Source organism: Sparus aurata, chromosome 6 (assembly GCF_900880675.1).
Source record: "Sparus aurata chromosome 6, fSpaAur1.1, whole genome shotgun sequence".
NCBI classification, from domain to species: Eukaryota; Metazoa; Chordata; class Actinopteri; order Spariformes; family Sparidae; genus Sparus; species Sparus aurata.
Genome location: NC_044192.1, coordinates 13,580,623 through 13,607,341, shown reverse-complemented (window position 1 = coordinate 13,607,341; position 26,719 = coordinate 13,580,623). Strand labels below are relative to the sequence as shown.

Genomic DNA, 26,719 nt, shown 5'->3' with positions numbered 1-26,719 from the left:
CATCACAGATCATCGTCGTGTGCTGTTTACTCACCGTTTTTGTCTGCTCGGCGGAAAATCTAAAGGAAAAAAAAGAGAGAGAGTGGGGAGGAGATGGTTATTACCTCTTGCCAAGCAATCACTATACGGTTTCTCGCAATAAGACAGTGCAGATTACTGAGAGTCATGACAATTTGTCAGAAACACAATAGGATGTTTGACGCTCGCAGTAGAGGGTTCATTTGTTCTGCAGCACTGAGGAAAAACACAACACGGATGTTGACGGGACTGTTACACTCTGTATGTGTGAGTCATGGTAGGTTGAATGCCGTTTATGAGTACGAGTCAGCTGTAAAATAGGTTGAACGCTTATCACTTCTGAAGTAAACAGTCATTTCAGAATGAGTATAAGGCCACTGAGTAGCAAAGTGGTGAACAGTCATTTTCTTGCAGGTGCTTCGGTCATGAAAAATCACATTTTATATTATAGTATAGTATAGTATATAGTATATTATAGTATAGTATATTTCTTTGAATGTGTTTAGCTTGATTGAATTATATTGGGGTGGATGATATATATTGTTATTGCAGCTATTTTATTCAATGAATATAGCTTAAATGTTAACAATAGTTGACCATACTTTACTAATGAACAAACAAACAGAGGGACAATGACTATAACCTGAGGCTCCACATTAGATTCAGGCAGGAACATGAGGCCAGCTGATGTCCCTGAGCACTAAAGACTCACCAACAGCAGTGGCCTTATAAAAAGATCAACTCCAAGCATCAATCACTGCTGATAATGGCTCCTTGTTGCAGCTAAATGCACTCACTGGCAATGGCTGCGACTCCAAATTGTATCCATAGAGTGGATGGAGCCACTGTGACATCCCCCATTAGTTTCCGCATTGCTGTTCTGAAGCTTCTTTTTTTTTTTTTTTGTACGGCTAGAGGTGAGCATATTCAAACTTGAGGGTGGAGCTGGTTTTGATATCCTTATTGGATCTGACTGAGAACCTGTGGACACGCTGTAGTGGCAACTTGTGAACCACTAAGTAGTCACATCCTGAAGCATTCCCTGAAAAAAAAAAGACTAACAAACTAGCAATTGAGGCCATAAAAACATTAAGAAACTCTACTTCTCACATTAAGAAAGTGAGAAGTAGGGTCATTTTCTCATCAGCTTACATGGAAACAGACTTCTTTTTGCAACCAGCTGAGTCACCCCTTGCTGGCAGTTGGCACTGGCTTTGACTTTTCAGTCCTGAAAATAAGCTCCACTTATCATTCTGTCTTCGGTTGGAACACAACACCTACCTCAGAGCTTTTTTCACCACAAACATTTTTGAACGCCTCACAAAGGGAAACGCACGGCTGTAATTAATAACATTAATGATGGCTGGATTACAGTTTGGTGTTCCAGTACGAGGGCCATGCTGGGCTCATTTACTGTTAAATTAAACTGACGAGCATTAATCACTCCGTGCCTTTCCCGCTATGACAAAGTAAAAAAATGTCTGTGGTGAACAGGGCCCACTTGAGGTATTGCTGCCGTTTGCTGGCCCGTGGCCACTGCTGCATTGCAACCTTTGAACATATCGCAATGGTATTCAATTGAAGCTGATCCATCAATGGTAATGTAATGTAATTATATCAATGTATTGTTTATTCTCGTGCGGGCTAATTCTTTGTCATGTGTCTACAGACAACACTTGACGGTGGTATTAGTTCTGGATCCTTTCACTCCAGTCCCACTGGGGCTACTCTGAGATGGCTTATGATCAGCAAGGGAGGCTTTAACACTGAACGTACTTTTATCTGTTACAATAGCAACCATGATGAGGATGTTCCTGAATGAATAAGGGATATATGGGAGCTTAAACACAAAATTACCACATCGAAAACGACCACAAGTTTAAGATGCATCCAAAGGAGGAAATCTGTTATGAACTTTTGAAGCGTTTTATAGGTTGCAGGTTGTGCGCATGTTGCAAAAAAAGAAAGAAAAAAAAAAGAGCACAAAATCCAAGCCTTCTGAAAACTGAGGGATATGGCAGGGACGACTGCAGGACTGGTTGACATTTGTGCATGACAAAAATATGCTTTCATAGATCTGGTCTTCATTGCTGGTGATTGCTATTCTTCTGACTGTACAGCTGGAGTTGGCAGGGATTATTGTAGTAATTGTCACGGAGGCTTATGGCGTGTCGAGTGTTGAAGGGCTTATTTTATACGGAGGTTTTAAAATTACCCACCAATGACAGCAAATGTGTAATACAGCCTTTGCTTCAAGGCAGATGAACATAAACTTGCTAGACAGAGATGGTCTGAAAACAACAACAGAGCGACTTCAGTGCGGATGGATAACAACACTGGGAAAGTCATTTTTACTGGCTGACATGAAGGAGACACAAAGCCAAACAACATGGCTTACAGCTGATCATGTGAGGGGGATCTTGAAAACAGAGGCTGCCTCCTGGTCAGCAAAGGAAAATTCCAGTTTCCTCTCCCATCCAGAACACCAACACACAACATGTTTTCACTTAACGGCTTCGTTTGTGGGATCTAACAACGAGGCAGGATCTGAGGACCACAGACTGGGCAACCGCTCAAACAATGAGGCAGATTTAAAACAAGTCCCGGAAGTAACCATAATCACTAAACCATTTATCTGGACTGAAAACAAAGGTTAGGGTCCTGAAAACACTGATTATAGTCGTCCATGGGATTGTTAAGTCGCATGCAACCAAAGAACGGTGGATCAAAGTTGAAGTGGGCTCTTGAAAGTCAAATAGATGTTTACAATTGGCAGACAATTTTAATCATCATGTTTATTTTCATGTCCCATAAGTGGTTTAAATAATTGGACTCAACTCAGTGTCAACTGTGGCCCATGTAGCACCAATAAAGCTGTTGTCTAACATGTTAACAAGGACCATAACCATAAAAACGATGTTTTTCAAGCAGTTTTTCAACATCTTACTAGGAACTTCAAACTGCTTATTAAACAGTATCCGTTTAAATGACCTGCATACTGTAAGCAAACAAGACCATCAGCAAGAAGACTGTATTTCTAAAAAGGTTTTTCTTTATGCCTGTCACTGAGTCAGATTTGATGGCAGAGTGGATGAACTGAGGAGTCTCCCAGCCTGATCTGTGTTTGAAAAAAGGAAAATGGTATTTAAAAGTGCTTCACCTCTTTCTTTGACTCGCTTCCAAGACAAAACACTCTAGTTTTCATCCACAGGGGGCGACAGATTCAACAAAAGTTAAAGTTCCTTGTAGCTGCTTTAAAATTCAATTCATGAAAAGTAGGTTAGCATGGAGAATCTGCATTTAGTGTCATCCTGCTTTACACTCTAACCTTTGTGATACTTCAAATTAGTCCAACACGCACCACCTCTCTTACATCAGCAGTTTAAGAAGACTTTGATAATTACACATTTCGTCCAATTTCAATAAAACTTGTGTCAATTTATTTAAGAATTTCTTGGGCACAATATACAGTCCCTCCATGAATAAATCTCCATCATGAATTTTGCAGTGAAGCAATGCAGTGGAAATGGAAAATCCGTGATGTGTCCTATTCCATCGATCTGCTCTCTTTGCTGTTTTCCACTGTCGGGACTGACAAGCTCATCGGTTTTGACCGACAGGTTTTAGTAACAACACAACCTGCCCTTCACGTTTGTTTTCTATATAGGTCAACAAGCACAAGGTCTGCACTCGTGCCCTCTGTCTGTCAGTATCTGACTCTCTACAGCTTCTATCCTTACTAATAACAAGCCATGCGTCATTCCAAACCACATCACAACACACTCGCCGCTCTATTTTTTGATCCATATGTGTGGACTCGAAAGGTAATTGGAAATCTGCCAGTTGCTGTCCCCCACACCTCCCTTGTTCATTACACGAATCTACATTTCATATTCTGCTTGCTGTCGGCTATCGCTGCACTGTACAGAACACCCTTTCCCTTCACAGTCAGCACACTTTTTCATTTCCCCTTTGGCACTGTAACCTATCTGAGGCAGCAGTACTGTTACAGTTACAGTGCTGTTGGAGACATTTGTTGTCTGGTTGTGTCTTTGGGCTCTCCGGTGTTAGGAGATGATAATGCATCATTTACAGCGAGCCCAGAAAAGGTCAGACCTGCTTCCCAGAGTGCTGCTGCTCTGATGTCATGGTGGAAGGTGTTAAGTCAGTGGGTTTTCTCAGGCTGTGATGACACACTGTTTTATGCAGGGCGTTAGATTTTGCATTCGGGAAAAAAAAAAGAAAAGGGGAAGCCAGCGCTGATGATTTATCGTGTATGTGCCATGTTTTCCATTTTGCCTTTTTTTTATCTTGGAGATTCTGATTCACGCAGATGTACATTTCTTCAACTTTAAGCACGTTTTATTCCTGTTTCCTCAGATGCCTGATGTTATTTTTCAAAAGCAGCTAAGCAAGAGCAGAGCAGAGGGAGAATAGATGAACATCAGGAGAGATAACACGTGCGAGAGAGAGAGAGAGAGAGAAAAAAAATCAGAGAGACTGGTGATCCAGAAGCAGAGCCACGGGAAACACAAAGCCAAGACGCTAAAAAGCAACAACGTGGAGGATAAAACCTCCTCCCACGACCATCACCAGAATCATTAGCTGTCTCTGGCCTTTGAACAGGACGTGTTTTTGAGGCACTGCTTTCACTCGCACTTTGGGGAATCTCCATCAAATGAATCTCTGCATCTCTAACATTGCCGACCAGCTCATTACACGTGGAAAGGACTCGATTTGTGTGACGTATTGATCGCTTTATAATTGGCATCTGTCCGTTGAATGTGCAACTGAGCAGCGTGTTTTTTTAAAAATAAACTGAACACACTTTTTACATTTATTATCATCCATCCATCTACTTCGTAATTCTACTGCATCTCCTGCAGACTATTGAAAATCAATGTGCACCACTGCAATAATAAAGTTCATCCACAGGCATTATCCCTGAAAATCAATCATCATTGATCAGCATTACAACAGGCACAAAACAAAACAAAAACACTTATGGTTGCTTTGAGGCTCATTAGCTGAGCTTTTGACTTTATTCAGCTTCTCTACGCGGTGGGGACCGCTTGAAAAGACCTCATGGCTGCACAACCGGCTCGGCCTGCTTTAAATAAAAGAAAAATGGGAGTCCCAGCGGAGTAATTAGAGAAACCTAGAGGCAGGAATAAAATGTCCAGTAACTGCACATTGTTTCTCCTTTCACAAATAAAAAGAACGAGGCAAAAAAAAACAAAAAAACAAAGGAGAGACAATGAGCAGACAAGCATGGCAATCAAAACCAAGACAGCATGTCCTTGCGTGGATGCAGAGTGTTTGGTATTATCTCCCAAACAGGCGGTCGTGGGCAAATCAGACGTAATTATGTTTTTGAGCAGGGGGATCATCATAGCAGAGCGCGCCCGCCGGTGCGCTTCAAAAAACTCAAGGCTGAAGACTAACACGTTCAGGGACAGCGTGCACAATGTCAACTCTGCAAAAAAACACAATGTGAGTAATGTTACCCTGTTTTATTCGCCAAGGCCTCCAGTGCAGTGCATTAGTGACGGAGCAGACAGAGAGCTGTCAGGTAGACAAGAGCTCAGCTGTGGGCGCAGACTCTGGCCCACTAACCCGGGAGGAGACAGTATGTGACGGCTGGATAATGACCATGTTGATGGATCGTTTTTCTTGTGCAGTGTTGCAGGTTAATAAGGCAGCAGGTGTCGTCGGTTTAAGCTCCATGTTGAGTGCATGCAGTCTGTGTGTGTGTGTGTGTGTGTGTGTGTGTGTGTGTGCGTTTGTGTCAGCGGCAACAAAAAACAAACAAACACAACAACAACCTAAATCGAGTTCAGTCGAGTTTTATCAATTCACTTGGTGATTTTTGATGAAACACAGAAAGGTTTATTTGGTGTGTGTGTGTGTGTGTGGTGTGAGTTGTTGCATAAGGCTTTTGAAAGAGCATCGCTGTGTGTGTGTGTGTGTGTGTGTGTGTGTGTGTGTGCGCGCACACAACAAAAAGAGGAGAAACCCCAGCAGCCCCTAAAACCTGTCCAACTGTGAGAGCTTAATTTATCATGCGGAGGGAGCAGCTGCAGCTCTTCCTACTTTTTCTCTGACACACACACACACACACACACACACACACACACACACAAATACTGTATAATCATTGGGTGTGCGACATCTGATAAAACATTTCTGTTTTTCACTTTCTTGGGCATTTTCTAGATGGAAACAAGAACAAGAGTCAGAATTGAAACTGATGACTGTGTTTCAGGTTAAACATACATTTTGATACCTTTTAATTTTATGTAGCTTTTATGCATTTTGACTTTTTAAAACATAATAATAACTAAACAAAATGATGCATGAGTAAGGTATTGGATGCACTCACATCATGGAAGATAGTTAGCCCTTGTCCGGCGGTGTGCAGCGGCTTCTGCTGCTGCTGCTGCTGCTGAGCCAGGAGATGCTTCTGTTTGGCCGACTGCAGGCACATAGTGATCATCTCCGTACAAGCCAGCATCTTCGATGGAGAGGGAGACGAGTCGAGACGCACCTTCGGTCCGGTTCGGATCGCTTCAGGCAGAGGTCTGAAGTCAAGTAAAACGGTCGGACGGAGCGTGGAGGAGAGAGGCAGCTCCGCAGGTGTGACAGATACCTAGTGGAGGCAGGCAGGCGGACGGTGGGACTGGGAGACGCTCTCTGTAACTTTGTGGCTGCGCTGCAGAGCGGAGCTGCCAGGCCCCGCCCCCTCCTCCCGCTGGAGACGCTGTGATTGGCTGTTCATCTGCGCCGTGCATCTGGATCGAACTGTTCACTTCATCAAGGCCAAATCCTCCCCAGAGGCTCTTAACCTTTAGTGGAAACATTAACTGCAGGAATCACAAGTTAACCTCTATTTTTTTTTTTTTTTTGGAAGAAAATGTATCTTCACTGACTGATTTTCATGCCTAAACAAACTACATAAACAAACATTCATGACTGAATGGGCCTTAGAACTTTGTTTATATATGGCGGACCCTGCCACCTGTCCAGCTCGAAACAGTGCTCTGCGGATTTTATTTTCCTCTGAGAACAGCTTTTTTATTTAATAATAATGATAATAATAATAATAATAATAATAATAATAATAATATTCAGTTCAGATGTCAATTATAAAGTCAAGATTCAATTTAAATTGATGGCAAACTTAATGTTGGAAAATATGAAGCTTAAAGGTCCATTTATTAATTTTAGGTAAGAAACAGGAGAGAAAGACCTTTTTTTTCTATGCCTAAACAAACTAAATAAACAAACTCTTTGTCTTCATGACTGAATAAAATGAATAAACAAACACAATTTCATACTGTTTTACCTTGTTTATATGTGGCGGACTCTGAAACTTTTCTAGCTTCAAACAGTATTCTGGGGACCTTATTTTCCTCTAAGAAAAGCAAGTTTATTCAGTTATGGAAAAAAAACACAAAACTTCTTTGTGTCCCTTTAATGATAACAATAAATTCATGTCTCTGCCAACTTTGAGCTGAAAAATTCAACCAGATCAACTTTTGTCAGACGGCGCCACCTGCTGGATATTTGTCATAATCGTTTTAACCTTTAGAGAAACATAGATTTAGTGTGATTCTAGTAAATAACACTGGTTATTCTAGTTTTGCTGTTTTATTCTGTCGTTATTAAATCAAAGTAGTGCCTGTGAACTGGAGAGCTATAGGCCTGATTGGTGTAAGATAGAGAAATGTTCTGCAGTCAATTTAAGGGGGGAACTGGACAATGGGAACGTTTAGAAACTTAACCCTCATGCAACGGTTGATAAATTGATTGTACTTAAGCAAATTGCAAACATTACGGGATAGGTGTTTTGGTTTCTTATTTATATTGTTTTTACTACTTTTGTTTTTTAATAAAAAAAAATCACATGTATTTATTACTCCTGTTTTAATTGATGCAGTCTTTTTTTGCTATCCCTTTTGCTGCTGTAATATTGCAAATGTCCCCATTGTGTGACTATTAAAGGATTATCTTATCTTGTCTTATCTTATGTAATATGGCTCTAATACACTTGTGTGTATTACAGATATACAGCTAAATCTATTCTAAATAATATGTACCATTAAAACTACCTTTTTGGTATATAACACTGTCATTACAGCATAAAAGCATGCATCCCATGTTATGAGGCTTTCAATGGTGTTGGCTTTCTCTCATAATTAAATGCAAATGATAAAAGACCACATTTAGGAATAATAATAATAATAATAATAATAATAATAATAATAATAATAATAACATGATAAGATAAAATCATACAAATACCATATGTTAAGTATATGAAAAATAACCTTTTTTATGCGTTTTTTGAAAAAATGTCTTACAAAAAAACAGTGGCATCATGTAAACACTTGGTGTTTGGTAGTTATCATCAACACTGATGTTGGTTGAAAAATGTAACACAGTGAACGTTGAAAATGATATTGATATGATTTCTGTATGGCAGTTTTTGACTTGGAATTTTTTGGTTTTCACTTTTTCACAATTTACCTGTACTTTGGCCCAGAAACCAAATACATGCTATATCTCATGTGTCCTATAGGGGGTCCTTTTATTATTAAAAAAACAGTGGCAACATGTAAATACTTGGTATTCAGTAGTTATTATTATCAGGACTGATGTTGGTTGAAAAATGCAACCCAGTGAAAGCATTATTTGTGCTTAATGTGGTCTAAGTAAAAAAAAAGTTTTTATATTTGTATATATATATTCATCAGTTGCATGAGGGCTAAATGTTGTATCAGATTTGTTTTATGTTAACAATACATTTTTTAACATTAGCTCTAAAATGAACTTTACACACTAGCTGCTCCTCAGCAGTGACGCGAGGGGGGCGGGGCTACAGTTAAAAGCTGTCTTCCTCGAAAATGACTCAGTTTCACTTTCCGTTCCGACCTGACAGCCGCCGAGAGGTCACAGCTGGACGGCAGGAGACAAACAACTAGAGAAGTCCTCCCTGGACGGTATTCTCTCCTTCAGGTTGGGATTTATAAACTTTTCCTCCTTCTCCCGTCGCCTGGAGAGGAAGTGGCGGACTGAATGCGGACGTGACAACAACAACCACGACTCGACCCGAGGGAAGGTTTGGATGTAAACTCTTGTCGCCTAACGAAGCTGCTGTATTTCCTCGTATTCTATGACGTGTGTGCGTGACATATATTGTGTGTTACCTGTGTTTTTCAGGTGCAATCATGACCTCTGGAGTTACACCGACTGTCAATTTGAAAGAGGGTGAGCTCCTCCGGCTTTAGTTTCGATTTAAAACACACGAGACAGCAGGAATATCCACTTAACAGCCCTGTGACATGAAGTTTTATACAGGCTGTGGTACATTGTTGTCTAAAATACGTGTTACAGATTAACATTAAAGGTGAGTCATTGTCTTGATAAGTGATATGGACCCCCCCCTCTTCTTCTCCCCCTGCAGCCGAGGAGCTGGCCCTCTCTCTGGGTGAAGCCCTCAGCAGTGGGGACGGACAGGAAGCGGCCAGGCTGTGTGAGAGACTGGCTCAGCTCTGCGTCCCAGTGTCTGTCAGCGTCAACAGCAAGGCCTACCCCCAGGACCCCATCAGGTGAGGATACAGCTATGTGTGTGTGTGTCTGTGTGTGTCTGTGTGGTCACGTGTTCGTGTAGGACTTCCTCTTTTTTTGGGGCCAGATGTTTCCAAAACAGACAACACTTACAACTGGAGAGGGTTGCCCCTCCTGTGATGGGTTTGTTTTCAGACTCCCAGAGCTTGAATTGGGATTAAAGTGGACGAGGACATGAGTGAAGTACGGCGGCCCTCATGATCATGTCACTTCAGACATTTTCTGAAGTTATTGGCTCTTTCTCCATGTAAGAAATGTACATGCACATGTTCGCTTTTTTAGCACAACTGAATCGGAATTCCCACATGTGGAAACAAATGGTAAACAAAAGTGTGCATGTGCGTGTCCCCTGTGTATCTGCACCTGGTTACCTCCTAGAGACGAACAGGTTCATGCACAGGATGCATAAGAGGGCTGTTACGATATGAGAATTTCAATCCCTGATTGTCACAGCCAAACAAACTCCTGGTGACGATCTTATTGTGATATCTGAACAAAAATGTTATATCTGTTTACTGTGTGTTTTGTCAAATACATTACTTTGAAAACGCAAGTGTAGGGAGATGGTCTGTCAGTTTAACTTTACAAAAGAACAATTTACAGTCATTGAATATTGAAAAGTTGGAAAAGCAGATAAACTGATAAACAAACGCTCCAAACGTCTCTGCTGGATTACTCACACAATATTATCATGTATGTTTTCTTAACAGAATACCGATGTAGGATTTTTTTTTTCTAGTATCCTGGTAAATGTAAATATTGGTATATTAACAACAACAACAACAAAAACAGGTGACAAGGTTGCTTCTATTGTCTCCTGTCCCTTAGGCTGCTGGTTGGAGTGGAGGACGCCCAGTCAGAAAACTACATCCCAGTGACCGTTGTGGTTTCTGCTGATATGACGATCGCACAACTTAAAGACAAGGTACGATGTTCCAGCAAAAACATGTGTAATCTAACAATCCTATTCTATCATGTTAGTCACTAGAACGCATAAATATGCATCCAGGTGACTTTTCACCAGGTATATTCGGAAAAAAAGCGCAGTAGGGACGGGCTTATCAGAATAAATATACAACATATAGTGCCGTAATAAAGGATAAAACAACTGATATGTTGTGTTGAGTTCAGATATCTTTATGTCAGGAGGTCGTATCAGATGGAGTGATATAAACCCATGATGTATAAGGAGCACAAATATTGACACAGTGCACATCGTTACCAACGGTTCACACCTGATATGCTCCTCATGTAAGTCAGTTCAATATAAAATTCAGAACATCACCTGATGTTGTGTCTGTACACCATTTTTACCCTAACCCTAAGCACAACAATACAGAATCTTAAGCGACTCACACACTAACAATCGTTCAGCCGATCTGTCTCCGTGGTGCGTTCAAGGACCCAGAGACTGTTGGAATCTTCATGTGCAGCATAAGCTGTTGTACATATGGCATAAAGGCATATGAAACAAATTCTCCAGCTGTGATCCAGATTCCTACCACGATTTATAAAATATACCTTAGATTGTTGGGGTTTGGCCACAGTGATCCATGATGCCTTAAAAACCTGTAAAACCTGAAACACTGAGCTAAGACCTGGTTCATTAAGTCTGTTTTTAACAAACTGCTACAGTTTGCGTTAGAACGTCAACGGTCCTCTGTTATTGTGTTTGTCTGATGTTATAAATGTCGTACTTTATGGCATCAGATGTCATTTATGCTACAGTTTGTAAACCCAAATTACCGTGAAATTTATTTTGTCACGTTCGATCATGTTCTGTTCATAGATCAGCCACGACTTCGGGTTCGCCCCTGCGCTGCAGCGCTGGGTGATCGGGAAGCGGCTGGCTCAAGACCGGGACACATTGTACAGCCACGGCATCCGTAAGAGCGGCGACCAGGTCTTCCTGTTCATCCTCTCCGCTCATGCTGCTCATCTCACGAAGCAGCAGCACAGGCAGGAGCAGGAGCAGCAACGCATAGAAGGTCAGCAACACACACACACACACTACACTATTTTTGTCAGTTACAATGTAAATTTGATAACTTTTTGTTTTACTTACTTTTACTTTTTTTACTTTTACATACTTTTTGGTATGAACAACAAACTACTTGAGCACTTGCCTATTAATTTGGTTAATTCTGAACAAATTGGAATTAAATGAACCAGAGAATCACGTTTCTGTTACTCGAGACAGATGTTTGTTAGCTCTTTAAAAAGAAAAAAAAAAGATTTGGGTTCAGCTCCTGCCTTGATTACAGGAGGACATAACAAGTAAAAAAACCGGTTCTGTTAGTTTTATGGAATGACAATCTTTTCATAGGCATCATGGAGTCCATGCAGTCATTGCAGCTTTTGCCCAGAGGGCTGGGTGAGGTTGGAGGTGAGAAGACAGGTCTTCCTCAGGAGTATCAACTCATTCCTCCTCCTCTTCCTCCGAAACCACCGACGGCTGCCAGACCACCTGTGGCTCCTGAACCTGAGGTCAGGATGCAAACTGTGCATCACACATTCTGTCTGCAGTGTGACCGAGTCTGAAAGTGTCTACATGGTGTGTGTGTGTGTGTGTGTGTGTGTGTGTGTGTGTGTGTGTGTGTAGCTTGGCTGGACCTGTGCCATGTGCACGTTCATGAACAAACCAACGCGACCTGGCTGCGAGATGTGCGGAGGCGATCGGCCGGAGGGTTACGAGGTGCCCAACATCTACGAGCCAGACCAGCAGGAGATTCTTCGGATTCAGCAGGAGGAGCTGGCCATGAGGCAGTACGAACAGGTAACAGCTTGAATTCCTGAAGTCTTCTTAGCCTGATGCTACATTTGTAGCTGAATTTGACCTAAAACATGTAGTAACATTGTGCAGCATCCAATCAGCAGTAGAGCTGTAACACATCGGAGCTGGAGTCATCTTTGTGTTTCTGAAACTTTTAAAGGACATATACACCCAGTGTTCAGCTCTGCCTTAAACTCTTAAAATGTATAATATTCAGTTTTTCTGAATACTGTCGGACATGTGTACATTAAATAAATGGCAATTACTGAGGTTATGATTAAAGGTGGTGTTGTAACATTAACACTTTTAATGAGAGTGTCAAAAAACATAATGGACATCATAAAAGTGGGCGCTTGTATTGGGTGGCTTTAGGTCGTACCCAAAAAGTGGCCGCTGAGTGAAGAAATCCATCCAGAAAGTTTTTGATTTATGAAAAAATCATCATCATTTTAAAAGCGTTTCACAACAGTGATACCACATGTAAACACAAGCTGGACACAAAATGTGTCTGTTTGCACTTTAGTGTTGAAATAAAATGGGAAAATGCCTTGAAAACAATAATGACAACAATTAATCTTTCTTGATTAATAGATTATTTTTTTGGTTTTGTATTAAATGGCAGAAAATGGGGAAAACATTTCCTGAGTGTTTCCCAAAAGCAGAGAGAAATTGTGTTATTGTTCACCAAAATGGTCGGCAATTAATTTAATAATCGACCACTAAACCATTAACAGTTACAGCTACGTGGAGCATACGATGGGCATCGTCTCTCTCTGTGTATCCCTGATGAATGCCGCTATCCCTCGATGTGCCCCTGTATCTGTTTCACCAGGACATACGTGAAAATATGACAATACATCAGCCAGATACTCTCTAAACGCCATTTTATCTGGACTTCAATGTTCCATTTTTTTAAGCTGTACAATGTTGTCAGTCTGTTTTTGCAGTTTGCACACATTTTGATATCTCACAGATGGAAATGTGTGTCTGTGTGTGTAGGTCTTTGCTAGAAAGCTGCCAAACCGTGACGCACGCGCTCATTTTGGGAATTACAGAACTGAAACCTGATCTGTGGAAACCTGAGTGCACTTAATAATTACTGTGGCTCCCTTGTTCAAAAAAAGGATGTTAAGTGGTTTAACTTAATTATACTGTATATTTGATAAATGCAGAACCAGTAAGTTAAAACTATACACTAGGAAACCAAATAGATTATGTGGGGAAGCAAACACAACACCCCCACAGAGCGGAGTTCATAAAACTTCAGTGATGCACATGGAAACTACTAAAGCTGATGCCAGCAGAATTTGGCTTTCAGCAGTTTTTAGTTGTTTTGCTTTCCATTTCCAGGAAACAGGCTTCTGCTGTTTGTGACGAGTCATGACTGTGTGTAAAAAAAAAAAAAAGAAAAAAAAATTGCTGTTTGGTGATTGACCTCAAGCCTTTTCTGTGTGATGAAGGCTCAGCTGGAGGAACGACAGAGGAACTACCTGCACCTCTTGGCAACAGAGGAACAGAACCTGATCTCCAACACCGCCGAGACCGACTGTCCCATCTGCTTCTCCCCCCTGCAGCCAGGAGAGGGCGTCGTGCTCAGAGAGTGTCTGCACACCTTCTGCAGGTCCGGTGCAGTACATGATCCTGTAGCTCAGTGATTTGCATATTCTGACAGCTTTTTTAAAAGCCTACAGTGCCACATGTCATGATCTGCAAAGTGTGCAGAGGTCAGCATTTGATGCATTTATACATTTGGGTTTTTTTTACTGTGTATGTGTGTTCTTGTTCAGGGAGTGTCTAAAGGGGACAGTAGTGAACAGTCAAGATGCGGAGGTGTCCTGTCCCGACAACTGTGAGAGCAAGCTACTGGACCGAGAGATCAAAGCAGTGAGTGTGTCAGACCGGAGAACAAGAAACTTACACGAGTATAAAAGCTGCGAGCATAGCTTCATTTCAGTTGTTTCTTCACATTAGCTGTTGGTAATGTAACATGAAACTGTGTATTTTTATCTGCACCTGTTTATTAGCACCTTCTGTCGTACAGGTGGTGCTCATTGGTAATCTTAATTATTTAAGAGGGTCTATTTGGGTATGATGGAATGAATTCACCTCAGAATATGTTGAGCAACAGAAAAGGGCGGATCAGTCAGTGGGGGTGGAGCTGAGTTTCAAATAATATTAGGCTGAGGGCATTTACTGAAATGTTAATCCATGCTTTAAATTAGAACAAAACAAAACATAAGAGCTTCTAAAAGGCAGGAAGGGACATGTTTATTCATTTTTTGTTTGAGCAAACTTGTGTTATAATGCTGTATTATGTCGCTGTATGATCTTGGATTCAGTTGCTAACCGAAGAGGAGCACCAGCGGTTTCTGGAGCTGCGCCTGAGCATCGCGGAAAGCCGCTCGGAGCACAGCTTCCACTGTCAGACTCCCAACTGTCGAGGGTGGTGCATCTACGAGGACGAAGTCAACGAGTTCCCGTGCGAGCTCTGCAACGAAACCAACTGCATTCTCTGCAGGGTAATTTTTCTGACAGCCACTACATCAACTGACCAAGATTTTTTTTTTAGTACCATGTGGGGAACTGTGGAAGCACCAAACTTAAAGGAATTTATGTGTGTGTATGTGTGCGTGTTTACAGGCCATCCATGATGGCATGAATTGTAAGGACTACCAGGATGACCTGCGCGTCCGAGCAGAGAACGACCTCGCGGCTCAGCAGACGAAACAGATGCTCGAGGTAAGGTCGACCTCACAGCTCTCTGTGTGATCACTTGGCACGCGTGTGGGCTCCTGCAGTCTGTTGCACTTCTGACAGGAAGCAGCTTTTTTGCAGATTAGTGTGGTTTGAGTAAAACGGCACGTCAGTCTTGCACCAGTGCAATACCCAGCACACCACAAACCCCAGCAGGATGTTGTGCAGGGTCTAGAATCTAGACGAGAGTCATTACACACCAAGAGTCGACAAGAAATGTTAAAAATGTCAGGTTCTTCTTATCTTTAGTCATGAAATAGAGATTTTGATCATTTCATCTTGGCTTATGTCATTTTACTATTGAGAGTGATGATGAATCATGAACAACAACATACTTTTTATTACAGCCTGGATTTCACATTTTTTATCTACATTTTAAGTGCTCTTTCATCCATTTGGGGTTTGCAAGTGCAATTGAGTTCTATTTTTCTAATCGGGACAGCTCACCGCTGCAATTACGATTCTATAGAGACGCTGTACATTACAACTCATGTTAACAAAATGAGTTTTTCTGTTCAGGCACTGACCCTGCCTTAGTTTGTTTTGAATCTATATTTTAATGTCGGTGTTAATAAGTTGCGGCTAGAGCAACACTTCAGGCTCTGCGTTTTAACTTTACGCATAAGAAAGCAGGCAGTGGGGTGTCCCACGATCTGGGTTGAACACATTTCAGTTATTTTTGAGTCAAGTGAGTGACCGGTATTGTGTAACTGTGTCATTTTGCTGTTTTTGTGTTAGTTTTAAAGTCACCGACGAGCTTTCGAGTTGCATCGTTTTGTGTTATTCACTCTTGATGGACTAACTATATTTTCCGCGTGCGTTTCCGTGTAATTCAATACAGAGCCTGCTACAGAATGGGGAGGCCATGAAGTGTCCACGGTGTGACATCATCGTCCAGAAGAAAGACGGCTGTGATTGGATCTGCTGTCTGATGTGCAAGACAGAAATCTGCTGGGTCACCAAACAAGCTCGCTGGGGCCCAAACGTAAAAAAATATTTACTTATACGTAGTTACATATCCAGCAAAGGTAGCTCACGTGTTGACTTTTTCTTTTCTTTTCTTTTTTTACAGGGCAGGGGCGACACATCCGGTGGCTGTGGATGCCGGGTCAACAATCAGCCTTGTCATCCCAACTGCCAGAACTGCCACTGAGTCAAACACACTAATGAACACGCACACAGCTGAAAGCGCTTTACAGTGTCTGAAGAAGGGCAGACCTCGGTTGATGCTCAGGCTGTTCGCTTAATGCTAGCTACATTCTCGTGTTGCTTCGACCTCTTTTACTCAAAGGTTCAGTGTGTGGGCTTTAGTGACATCTAGTGGTGTGGGTGCAGTCCTAGTTTCTCTTCCAAAAACCTAAAAAAAATAAAATAAATAAATAAATGAAAACGTGCCCTCTCTTGAGCCAGCGTTTGGTTTGTTTTGGGCCACCGTAGAAGCATGGCGGGGTAACGTGGTAGATATTAATTTATTCTAAGGTAAAAAAAAAACTAAAAAAAAACACCATGATTCTTCGTTTCAGGTAACATAATTATGTATTATATATTTCTACCCCTTAAATACTACACACTGGACCTTTAAGTCTAAGCCTTGTTTCCTATGTGCTGCACACCTCATTAAAGTTGCCTTAACCATTGATATAAATGTCATACAAAAGCTCTACGGATTGCCAGCTATATCTCTTACGTTTCCACAGCTGATTATACTGTCTGTGTGAGAAAATAAGCTTTACCAGGATCTGATTGCTTCTGCTTCCGTCATAATCAGTTCGATGAGCCAGCAATGTTCTCATGTAGAGATGCACTAATTGAAATCTTCAATCTCAAATGTTAATGTTAACTATTCAACTATAATCGACAGCATAAACAAACAGTTATACGTTCATAATACTCAGTTGAATGTGAAATTGGCCTAACTTGGGTTTGAGCCGGGTCACAAGAGCTTCTCTCACTCACTCACAAATCTTAAAATAAAGTGCTCCGTAACTGGATAGAATTGCATCCAACTGAAAATGAACTGCAGAATGTTCTGCTTCATGTTGTGAGATATGTTATTGAATGACCCGCTTGTGAAATAGTCCGAGTGAATTTAAGTTTAACGTTAAGACCCCGTAAGTATTTGCGCTTCCGGGATCCGGGACTCTTACTGCGAAAGGTAAAAAATGGAAGGAGTCCGCACAGGTTCCGATACATCTGACACAACGTCGGATTCGTCCGATTCCGGTTCATGGTTTGTTCTGTCGGTGCATCTCCAATATCCTGCTGACTCGCTTCAACTCACAAGGTTGACGGAACAAACACAAATGTCACTAAACCCACAACAACTCCGTAAATATGGAATCCCCTTTTTGTTTGTGCGTGAAGTCTGGCTCCAGCTAATTAACTTCAGCTTACAAAAATGTTTGTCTATGATTGATTAGATTTTTTTTATATAATTCATAATTTAATATATGAAACAGAAGAAAAAAAAACTATGGACAAATGAGTACAGTCTTCCTAACTAAACTGAGCAGACTTTTTTTTTTTAAAGGTGTATTATTGCCATTTATTGCTTCACACGCGAGTAACAATGAATTTATACTCGCAAAATTATATTAGCGATAGATTGTATTTCAGTCAGCTTGTCAGACTGCGGTGAAGGATTTTGTTTACATTGAAATGAATGTGTTCCCAGCTGCTCTGACGCACCTTTTGAAATATCAGGTTAAAACGTAGCACAGTAGACAAATAATGCTGTATTTTTGTAAGGTATTCAGAATTGTATCTGTATTTCTGAAACGTTCATTCCTCGAGGGCTGCAGCCACTAATTGTAGCCTTTTGTTGTATATAAAACATGATGTTTACGTCTTGTGTCTGTGCAGTTTGTCGCGTTTCACTTGTGTGTTTTCCAAGAAACTGGAACCAGAGGCTTAGCATGCAGGTGATACTGTAACAACATTAAAGGATAAGTTCACCCAATAATGAAAATTCAGCCATTAGCTACTCAACCTCATGAGGATGGAAAGTCAGGGGAAGTTGCCTAGTCCGCAAAACGTTTCTTGAGCTACGAAGCATAATAGTGTTTGTGGCATTCTCCGTTACAACTGAAGGAGGAGGGGACTCATCGTAAAATGTGTAAAAAACAAATAGAGAAAAAAAAGGACTCCATACAGCTTATCAGGCGCAATCCAAGTCTCCAGAAAGCCTAGAGATCCCAAATGTAATTGAAGACATTGTTTACTCCTCCCACTTCAGCTGGGACTTTCTGAATGAATTTGTGATTTCTGGTCTTCCGGAGACTTGGATTACGCTGGATGAGCTGTATGGAGCCATTTGATTAAAAACATTTTTTATGTATATATGTTGCTTTTTCTCATTTTAAAACAAGTCCCCATCTACTTCAGCTGTTTAGGAGAACGAAGCAGGGCTGTGTTGCTGCGAAGCTCTGGAAAGGTTCCGTGGACTACACAACCTCCCCTGACTTTCCATTGGCATGGGGGTGACTGAATTTTTATTGTGAACTTATCCTTGATCTTCAAATAACAAGACTGACAATGTGCGGCTGGATCTTACAGGAAAGCTGACGACGAGATAAGCATGTCAAAGCTGGTTAATGTTTATCAGAATCAGTTCATTGTGTGAGTCTCAGATGCCATAAAATGGCCAATGTACCAAACCTAATAAACTATCTCTGAAGAAATGGAAACATTTTTTTGTAACACGATCAGATAAACTCGTTGTGTGATGAATTTAGAGGTTGAAAAAAACAATCAGATGTGTCCTCGCTATCATGCAAATGTCCACACTGGTGTACTTTGCTGTCACATGTATATTACATATAAGTCACCGTATGTGTGTGACTTACCATCCAAATAAACTGGGCTAATTTTTTGACATACTGCGTAGGAACCACGCATTAACACATCAAACATTTTCACTCTAGTTTATTAGCATTCTCTTGTACAACTTTACATTAGTATGACAGATTCATTATAACAAAATAAAAACATAAAAGGCAGATAAATCATTTAGTGCAATGAAAATAACAATGAATAAACAACTGAGTGCAGATACGTGGTGCATTACAACTAGACCCTCGGGCACCTAAGAGCATCCTTGGACACGTTCCAGGTCACTTTCACTTCACCGGCTAAATAGGTGGTTCACCATGAAGGCAAATAAACCAGTCAACTCTGAAATAGGAATGGAATGCCCAAGTGTTCAGTTTGTATTCGAACGTGAACAATTTTCACCCAACGTGTTTCTTCTCCCAACTGAACTGAGGGGTTTCAGTTGACTGTTGTGCCGTGTGATGTACACTAGGTGACCTAGAACTCACGTCTGTAATTCTCAAGATTTCTGTTAAGAAAAATATATTTTTAAATATGACTGATAACCCAAATGAACTACCTCAGAATGAAGTGCTCTGACAAACTATTTGCTATATATATATATTTTATTCTTACGATAAGACTATCCCGGTGAGTGCCATACCACTGAAACCTAAGCAATCGCCTATTACTTTTAAAATACGTGATTGAATGAGAAATGACTGGGAACATTGGAATGAGCTGGACCGCACCTGAAATGCGACGCGTTACACTCAAAGCAATCTGAACATACGAAATGGCATGTGTTCAAATAAAGCAAGTAGTCATGATTGAAACAAAAAAACATTGGACAGCATTAATTTAAAGGCTGAGACGCTTTTTTTTTCCTGACAGGAGCACCCTTGTAGTCCGAGAAATTAAAGCACCTATCAAGAGTTTTTATAGTGTTTTTTTTTTTTTTTTTAACGAAACTAATGCGGTCAGTGCAACCTGCGTCCACTGTGCCGACACAAGGAACACAAGCTTTGATATTTTCCGTTACCAGGCATTGAGTGAGTGTGTTGCTGAACTATAAAGAGAGATCTTATCATCTTCTCTGGAGAAAAAAAGTGATGCGGACAACAAGTCATTTGGGGGGGCCATGAAACATAGACATGTGTTAAGAGTTTGTGCGAGAAAACAACAAAGTCAGCAGGTAATTGGAAAAGCTCCAGTAAAAAAATAGTTCGATATGCTGGGGCCTGATCCTCAGATTTAAGGTTTGAGATCATTCTCGAGTGGGCTACATTTACTTTGATGATGACATTTTGTTTAAAACTTTTTACAGATAAGTTTAGCTGACCTGAACAAGGTGCCAGAATTTAAAATGTGTAGCCAAAGGGGTTCTGTTGTCATGTTTTATAGATATTCAGTCCCAGAAAGAGGCTTATTCAAACAGCTCCTGTGTGTCATGACCATATCTTTATACATTTTCCTTGCATAACTATAACAAAAAAAAACAAAAACAGAGAGGATTCTAACAATCCTCTATTTGGTCTCAGTCTAAGTATCAAATAGATAACAAATGGGTTGCAACCACACGCATACACACACACACACACACACACACACACACACACACACACACACACACACACACACACACACACACACACACACACACACACACACACACACACACACACACACACACACACACACACACACTCGGGCTCATACATTCACTCTCAGCTTTCTTAATTGGCAGCAGTTTCAAGTGTAGTGAGTTCACCAAGCTTTCAGCATAAATCTGTGAGCGTAACTCGATATCTGATTACTCTTAATACCAAATATAAATAAACTTTAATGACGACACCATCGGTAAAAGTTCTTAGAAATACAGTCTCTCCTTCATTACGGATGGATTCTTCCTTTCAGAGTACCAGCGGATGTCGCTGTTCCACTGGTGCACGTTTTTCAGGAGTCATTTAAAAAAAACAGAACCCTGCGTAGGATGTCAGGAAACAATCCTCGAGGACGAAAAGAGGAGCTTTAACTGGTTCGCTCCAGACAGTGTTGTCGACTGCAGGGTTTGTGGTTTGATTAATGAGTTAGTTAAAGGGTTCTTGATAAGAGACCCGCCAGCTAGGTTCAGTGAAGGACAGATCGGGGGTGTTGTGGGAGCAGTTCAAGGAAACAGGTCCAGTTTGGGGGCCCACTCCAGGGCGGTGTTGACCACAGCGAGAGCCGCTGCCCCCAACGCCACCGTCAGACCCATGACGGCCAGTCGAACAAACCGCCGCGCTGCTGAAGGCTGGGCCACCGCCGAGCTCGCCGCCGCACTCTCCAGAGCAGCCTGTTTCTGTCTGCGCCGGCGGCGGAGAACAGAGTCCGGTCGCTGCTGAGTCGACGCAAGGTCAAAGTCCTTAAAGGTAGAGGCTGCCATGCTTTTGAGGAAAAAAGAGAAAGAGTCAGAAAATGAAAGTGTTTAACTGAGAAGTAAAAGAGAGTGGAATATGAACATAACTGTGTATAATACTGTTTGTTCCCTTGTGCTGCTGTGTCTAATTGAATTTAAAGGTACATCTCATCTTCACAACAGAGTGCAAACGTATATGAAAGGTTAAGTGTAAAGTACTCGTCGTGTGCGGCGGTCTCTCTGGCGAGTTCTGAAGGAGGGAACTGGACAAAGAGGTCTCCCGCTCGGCTGATGAGCATCTCGTACGGCAGATCCTGGGGAATCTGAGACAGCAGGTGGTGAACCATGGCCATGTCGCATTCACACTCCAGCACCTCCTCTTCTCTGTACAGTACGATCTGCAGCACAGGTACCAGTAAAACATACAGGGCACATGTGTTGTTACAACAGGCTATCACCCATCAGAAGGACATGAATGTGAGGATCAGATGAGCATTTTATGTTGTAATTCATACAGCTGTCGTGAGTTGACTGTATTGGGATAGACCAAGCAATCACCTAAGGATAGTAATATTACAGCCTTATTCATGTTACAAATACAAGGTGGATCAACATCATGAGTCGTTTGCATTATTTAATAGCATGATAGAACAGAAAAAAAAATAAGTTTAAGTTTGAGTGTAACAGTCAGTTAATTTCAGCTGAAAGGACAGACTTCTGTACGTCAGAGTGTACTCTGTGAGTCTGACCAAAAAGTACAGATACAATCACACTTTAATGAGTAAAGAGAGGAAAACATCCAAAAAGGGAGAGCTAGGGAGGAATATGAGAATAATACGAGGCACTGAGCACAATCACAACACCTGCTTTGAGCTGATAAGTATCCTGAGAGCGGAAAGTCCTATCGCCCCCACGCCCCAAACGAAACATATCAGGGACACCAGCTCAAATCAGGTCAGATCAGCACTCACACAAGTTCATATTCAGGTCAGCTCAAAACGTACTCGAGTTCACACAAAGTAAAGATATGTAAGGCAGTTAATGATATTAAAATTTCAACTTTGTCATTACACTCACCACAGCAGCAAAGTAAATGGGCATCAGTGGATGGCAGGCCAGGAAGAAGTCATACAACCGGACAACATGGCGGAAGTCTGACAGGACGTGACCAAACCAGGTGATCAGCCAACTGAGAGCGAAGACTGTGCCCACCTCAGCTCTAAGAAATCAATCAATACGCGACAGATCAGCTTGCATCAGCGCAACAAAACTGCAGTGTGCTCATGCTTCGCTTCACTGATAACGTACAGCACTGGAACGGACAGCAACAGTCACGTTAGCACTGCAGGCAGGGGACTTCATGACCTCTGTTGTTAAGTCTTTAGAGACGCAACTCGAGTTGTCATAATAGGATCAGTGTGCTGTAAGTGCTAAGTCAGCCTTCTCCTTCACTTACGACTCGAGCATGCAGAATTTCAACATTAATCGTTGTTACTCTGGAACACTTGTAGAAGGATTCATTGCTACCGGCATGTTGCAGCTCAATAAAGTTAATGTCAGTGGTGTACTGTCAATTATTAAATAATGCCTTTGGTATTGGGATCACTGCTGAGGGGCTCTTTAATGAAGATACATTAACGTCCATAAATGATGCAGAAATTAATTGGCTGGATGTGATCTGTATTCACTAAGAGAGCAGAGAGTCTTACTGTTGCATGAAGTCATGGACCTCAGGGTTGACCCTCTCAATGATGGGCATCAAATAGTTAAGAATGTGTTTCGTGTTGTCCATGGTAGGATCCATGAAGTCCCTGTAAAAGAGGAGAAAACAGGGAGCATTTTTAAGTCAAATCCAGAGACTCTTTATTTACTATCAGCGGTGACGGTGGTTTAAGAATCTGGAACCAGCAATGAACTTGTTATCAAAACAGTCTGCGCAGCTCTAGAAGGTATGTCGTCAAGTAAAAAAGCAGATTCAGATACGGCAGTCACCTGAGATGATGCGTGGAGAGCTTTTCCACAAGAGCGGTTGCAAGGTGCTCTTTCACTACCAATAAGAAGGTGACAACGATGTCATGGTATCCTTGGTAGTAGTGCAGCTGGGGATTACGTTTGAGAACTCGGAGGATGATGTCAATTAGCTCTTCCTGGAGACCCTCTCGCTGTTCATCTGGCATACCTGTACATAGAATAAAACACAGTTGTCACCATCATTTTTAGGATAAAACCTAATTCTGCTGCACTACAACTATATTACACTTAAAGGAAACTGAATGAAAAATTCTGTCTGGCAATTATTTCCCCCCCTAGAAGTAACAATGATAAATTCAACCCCTTTATTTTGTAAGGCGGAAGAATTTGACTTCTAGCGTCTCGCCCACGGACGTCACAGATTGGCACAGGTCAAACTTCACTGAGATGGGTGCAGCTCCTTCAATTAAAGCATCAAATCAACAGATCTGGACTTGACAATGGGAGCACTGTTGCTAGATACGGATCGGCAGAGATTCCAGTAGCGTGGTCTAGACCACATGGCTGCACCCTTTAAAGGGCTCTTCTGGAATTCTGTCTGCCAGGCCAACTACCAGTAAAAGTAACACCAACAGCAAGTCATGCTTAAGCTTCGACTTTGCATTGATCCAGAGGAATATACCCAGATTTTCTATAGTGAATTACATTAATTATGCAGAAATATCACAGATGATGGAAAAATGCTGAATTTCATGATAGCTTTACCCCTAATCAGTGTTTCTAGGTAGGAATACACACACAGCCTGAAAGACAGCACACTCAGCAGGTCTAATCTGGATCTACTCACCAGGTGGGAACCTCCGCAGCGAGCGCTGGACATCCAGCAACACCTGGTTGTAGTCCTTGTTATTCTCCCGGTCTACCTTTTCTGCACAACACATGTGACCATCAGCATTACCACACACTTGTTCTGTTGCTTGATGTCTTCCTACTTGCCTTTTTAATGTCTCTAATGTAATCTTATTCCTCTGTAAAGCACTTTGAGTTGCCTTGTGTCTGAATAGTGCCATACAAATACACTTGCATGATCAAAGAACTTCCACCTGCTAAAAACCCTGTGTGTATCACATGTTATGGTTCGATAGTGTGACCTAGATGTGTGGTCTGCACTTCACTGTCTGTGCATGTAGCTAGCATGATACCTGGCTCCTGGTCCAAGACGTCGAGGGGGACGTTCAGAAGCCGGGGCCACACTTGACAGCGGATTTCATCCGTCAGCAGTCCTCCTTCACTGATAGCCATCCTCCTCAGAGCTGCCACATCCACCGGACTCACACTCAGGGCCTGCGTGATGTCCGCAACCTTCTTTTTCCGTCTGGTTTCCCAGCCTGAGCCACAAGAAACACCATGTTTAACTAACGTTAGCTTGTTAGCCCGTGTTTACTTTTTATCTCACAGCAGTTAGCTAGCGTCCACTCAACATGCAGCTAGCTACTGATGATGGTTGACACTTGCGAAGGTTATAGAGAGCACAGTTAGCCTGCAGACACAGTCGGTCACGTTTCAGGTATTAAAAGCCGATTTTGAAGACTGTTTTTTTGCTGGTGAAATGTCCCCAAAACATTTGACTGCTAACGTTAACTTGCCCCACTTACCGTTAATCACAGGTGACGAGGCACGTCTCGGGTTCTTCATTTTTGTGTCCTCCACTTCTTGCTGTGTCCTTGTTAGATTACATTACTTGCCATCCTCCTCCTTTGTTTGGCTAACTCCGATTTAGCCCCGCGGGCTGCCAACTGGAAGCTAGCTGTCTAATTAGCAAAGGCCAGCCTCATACAAACACGGCCCGATAGTTAGCTGTTCCGCGTTAGCTAGTTAGTTATCAAGCTAACGCTAAACCGGCCTGGTTCCGAATTTGATAATGTCACGAACACGGCCATCGTTGTTCGGGGTACTGACAAACCGGTGAGCAGTGAGGGAAAACCCCGAGGGATAACAACACGGTAATGCCGGTGACAAGGCTACATGTTTACAATGACGGAGGCGCCCAATGGGATACATCAGCTTTAGCTAGGCTGCCAGCTCAGACACAGTGATGACGTAGGGTCGAGATGATGCGACGTCACTGTTCGACTGAATAAACTGAACAGACACAGTGAACTTAAAGGGGCGCCATGAGGTTTTAGGGAAGAAATCGAAACTCAAGATGTTCATGTTCACAATATCAATTCGGTAATAATACAAACTCAGAAAATATGCATCTTTCTGCTCTATATCAATAAGTGAATAAACAAGGAAAATAAGGTTCACAGAGCACTGTTTGAGGCTAGAAAGGTGGCAGGGACCACCATATATAAACAAAGTATGACAACTACATTGTCTTTTCAAGGTCAGTTTGTTAATTCAGTTTATTCAGTCGTGAACACAAAGTTGCTTATTGATTTGGGCACGAAACTGAAAAATCATTCTTCCCCAAAACTACATAGTGCACTTTGCTGTTTTCCTCTGAGAACAGCTTGTTTATTCAGTCATGGGGGAAAAAAAATCATATTTCAGAATTTTCATTAAAGGTGCAATATTTACCAGAGTAACAGCTAACTACTGCTAACTGTAGCTGCTATGAGCTATTCTAGCTGATTAACATGCTAACTTTAGTAGGTATCTCTGCAACCAAATACATAGTCTCATAATATAAACATTTTTATTTATTCACATTCTGTTGATCATTTTGGTGAATTTTGTAATGTTTAATGCTAAAATCCTTATAGATAGCCCCTTTAATATTGTAAATCGTACCTTTTTCAAAGTTTTTAATTTATTTTCCAATGCACCATAGTGCCCCCTTAAGTATCAAAACTACAACAAATAGTAAGTATATCGGCCTATATTCAACTGAATATCGGCCTGGCTGATTGTTATTCTCATTATCAGAACCCTAACCCTAACCCTCTTCTTTACCATCCTTTTGTCTATAAAACAAGTTAATTTAAAAGTGTGGTAGGCCTGCATTTGCTCTGGTGAAGCATGCAATCTTTATTGTAACTAGTGACAAAAATTCTCACATAAATGTTCTGGAGTAAAAATGAGTCTTGGAAAGTGGAAATAAAGTAGCAGAAAATGGAAACACTGAAGCCAAAAGTCAAAATTGTGATTGACTTAACTTACAGCACTCGAGTAAATGTAACTACTTAGTTACACACATTTACTCATTAACATAACCTTTATTATGTATTTGCATTTTAACTCACTGTATTGCAGAGGGAAATATTATATTTTTAATTTTTCCTACATTTGTTAATGACACTTTAATGCATCTTACTTTAATAGTAATCCTAACAGGTTTAGCTGGAAATAGACAATATTTA

The 26,719-nt window shown here is 41.4% G+C and overlaps 3 protein-coding genes across 4 annotated transcripts in view; 1 reads left to right on the top strand and 2 right to left on the bottom strand.

Moving 5' to 3' along the window:
• necab3 (N-terminal EF-hand calcium binding protein 3) overlaps nt 1–6,751 on the bottom strand; it is a 42,315-nt gene extending 35,564 nt beyond the window's left edge. Inside the window, exons 1-2 of the mRNA XM_030419597.1 lie at nt 6,401–6,751; nt 35–59 (exon numbers count right to left, since the gene is read on the bottom strand). Coding sequence (XP_030275457.1) covers nt 35–59; nt 6,401–6,532 — 157 coding nt within the window. The 5' untranslated portion in view covers nt 6,533–6,751. The remainder of the gene's footprint in view (nt 1–34; nt 60–6,400) is intronic.
• Nucleotides 6,752–8,933: 2,182 nt separating this feature from the next.
• Nucleotides 8,934–18,855, top strand: rbck1 (RanBP-type and C3HC4-type zinc finger containing 1). 2 transcript variants are annotated; one of them, XM_030419595.1, is made up of 13 exons: nt 8,934–9,139; nt 9,241–9,288; nt 9,485–9,629; nt 10,477–10,573; nt 11,438–11,636; nt 11,975–12,135; nt 12,251–12,424; nt 13,882–14,042; nt 14,209–14,305; nt 14,761–14,940; nt 15,062–15,160; nt 16,017–16,160; nt 16,248–18,855. In XM_030419595.1, exons 2-13 carry the CDS (start codon nt 9,249–9,251, stop codon nt 16,326–16,328), a joined length of 1,578 nt encoding a protein of 525 aa, XP_030275455.1. In that variant the 5' UTR covers nt 8,934–9,139; nt 9,241–9,248; the 3' UTR covers nt 16,329–18,855. The 2 variants fall into 2 exon arrangements, with proteins under 2 accessions (XP_030275455.1, XP_030275456.1); XM_030419596.1 differs by having other exon boundaries at nt 8,934–9,147.
• A 1,953-nt stretch (nt 18,856–20,808) lies between these two features.
• Nucleotides 20,809–25,473, bottom strand: tbc1d20 (TBC1 domain family, member 20). The gene is made up of 8 exons (XM_030419736.1): nt 25,010–25,473; nt 24,557–24,742; nt 24,202–24,282; nt 23,376–23,562; nt 23,093–23,194; nt 22,461–22,602; nt 21,603–21,781; nt 20,809–21,411 (listed from the first exon to the last, which is right to left on the bottom strand). Exons 1-8 carry the CDS (start codon nt 25,047–25,049, stop codon nt 21,153–21,155), a joined length of 1,176 nt encoding a protein of 391 aa, XP_030275596.1. The 5' UTR covers nt 25,050–25,473; the 3' UTR covers nt 20,809–21,152.
• Between the last annotated feature and the right edge of the window lie 1,246 nt (nt 25,474–26,719).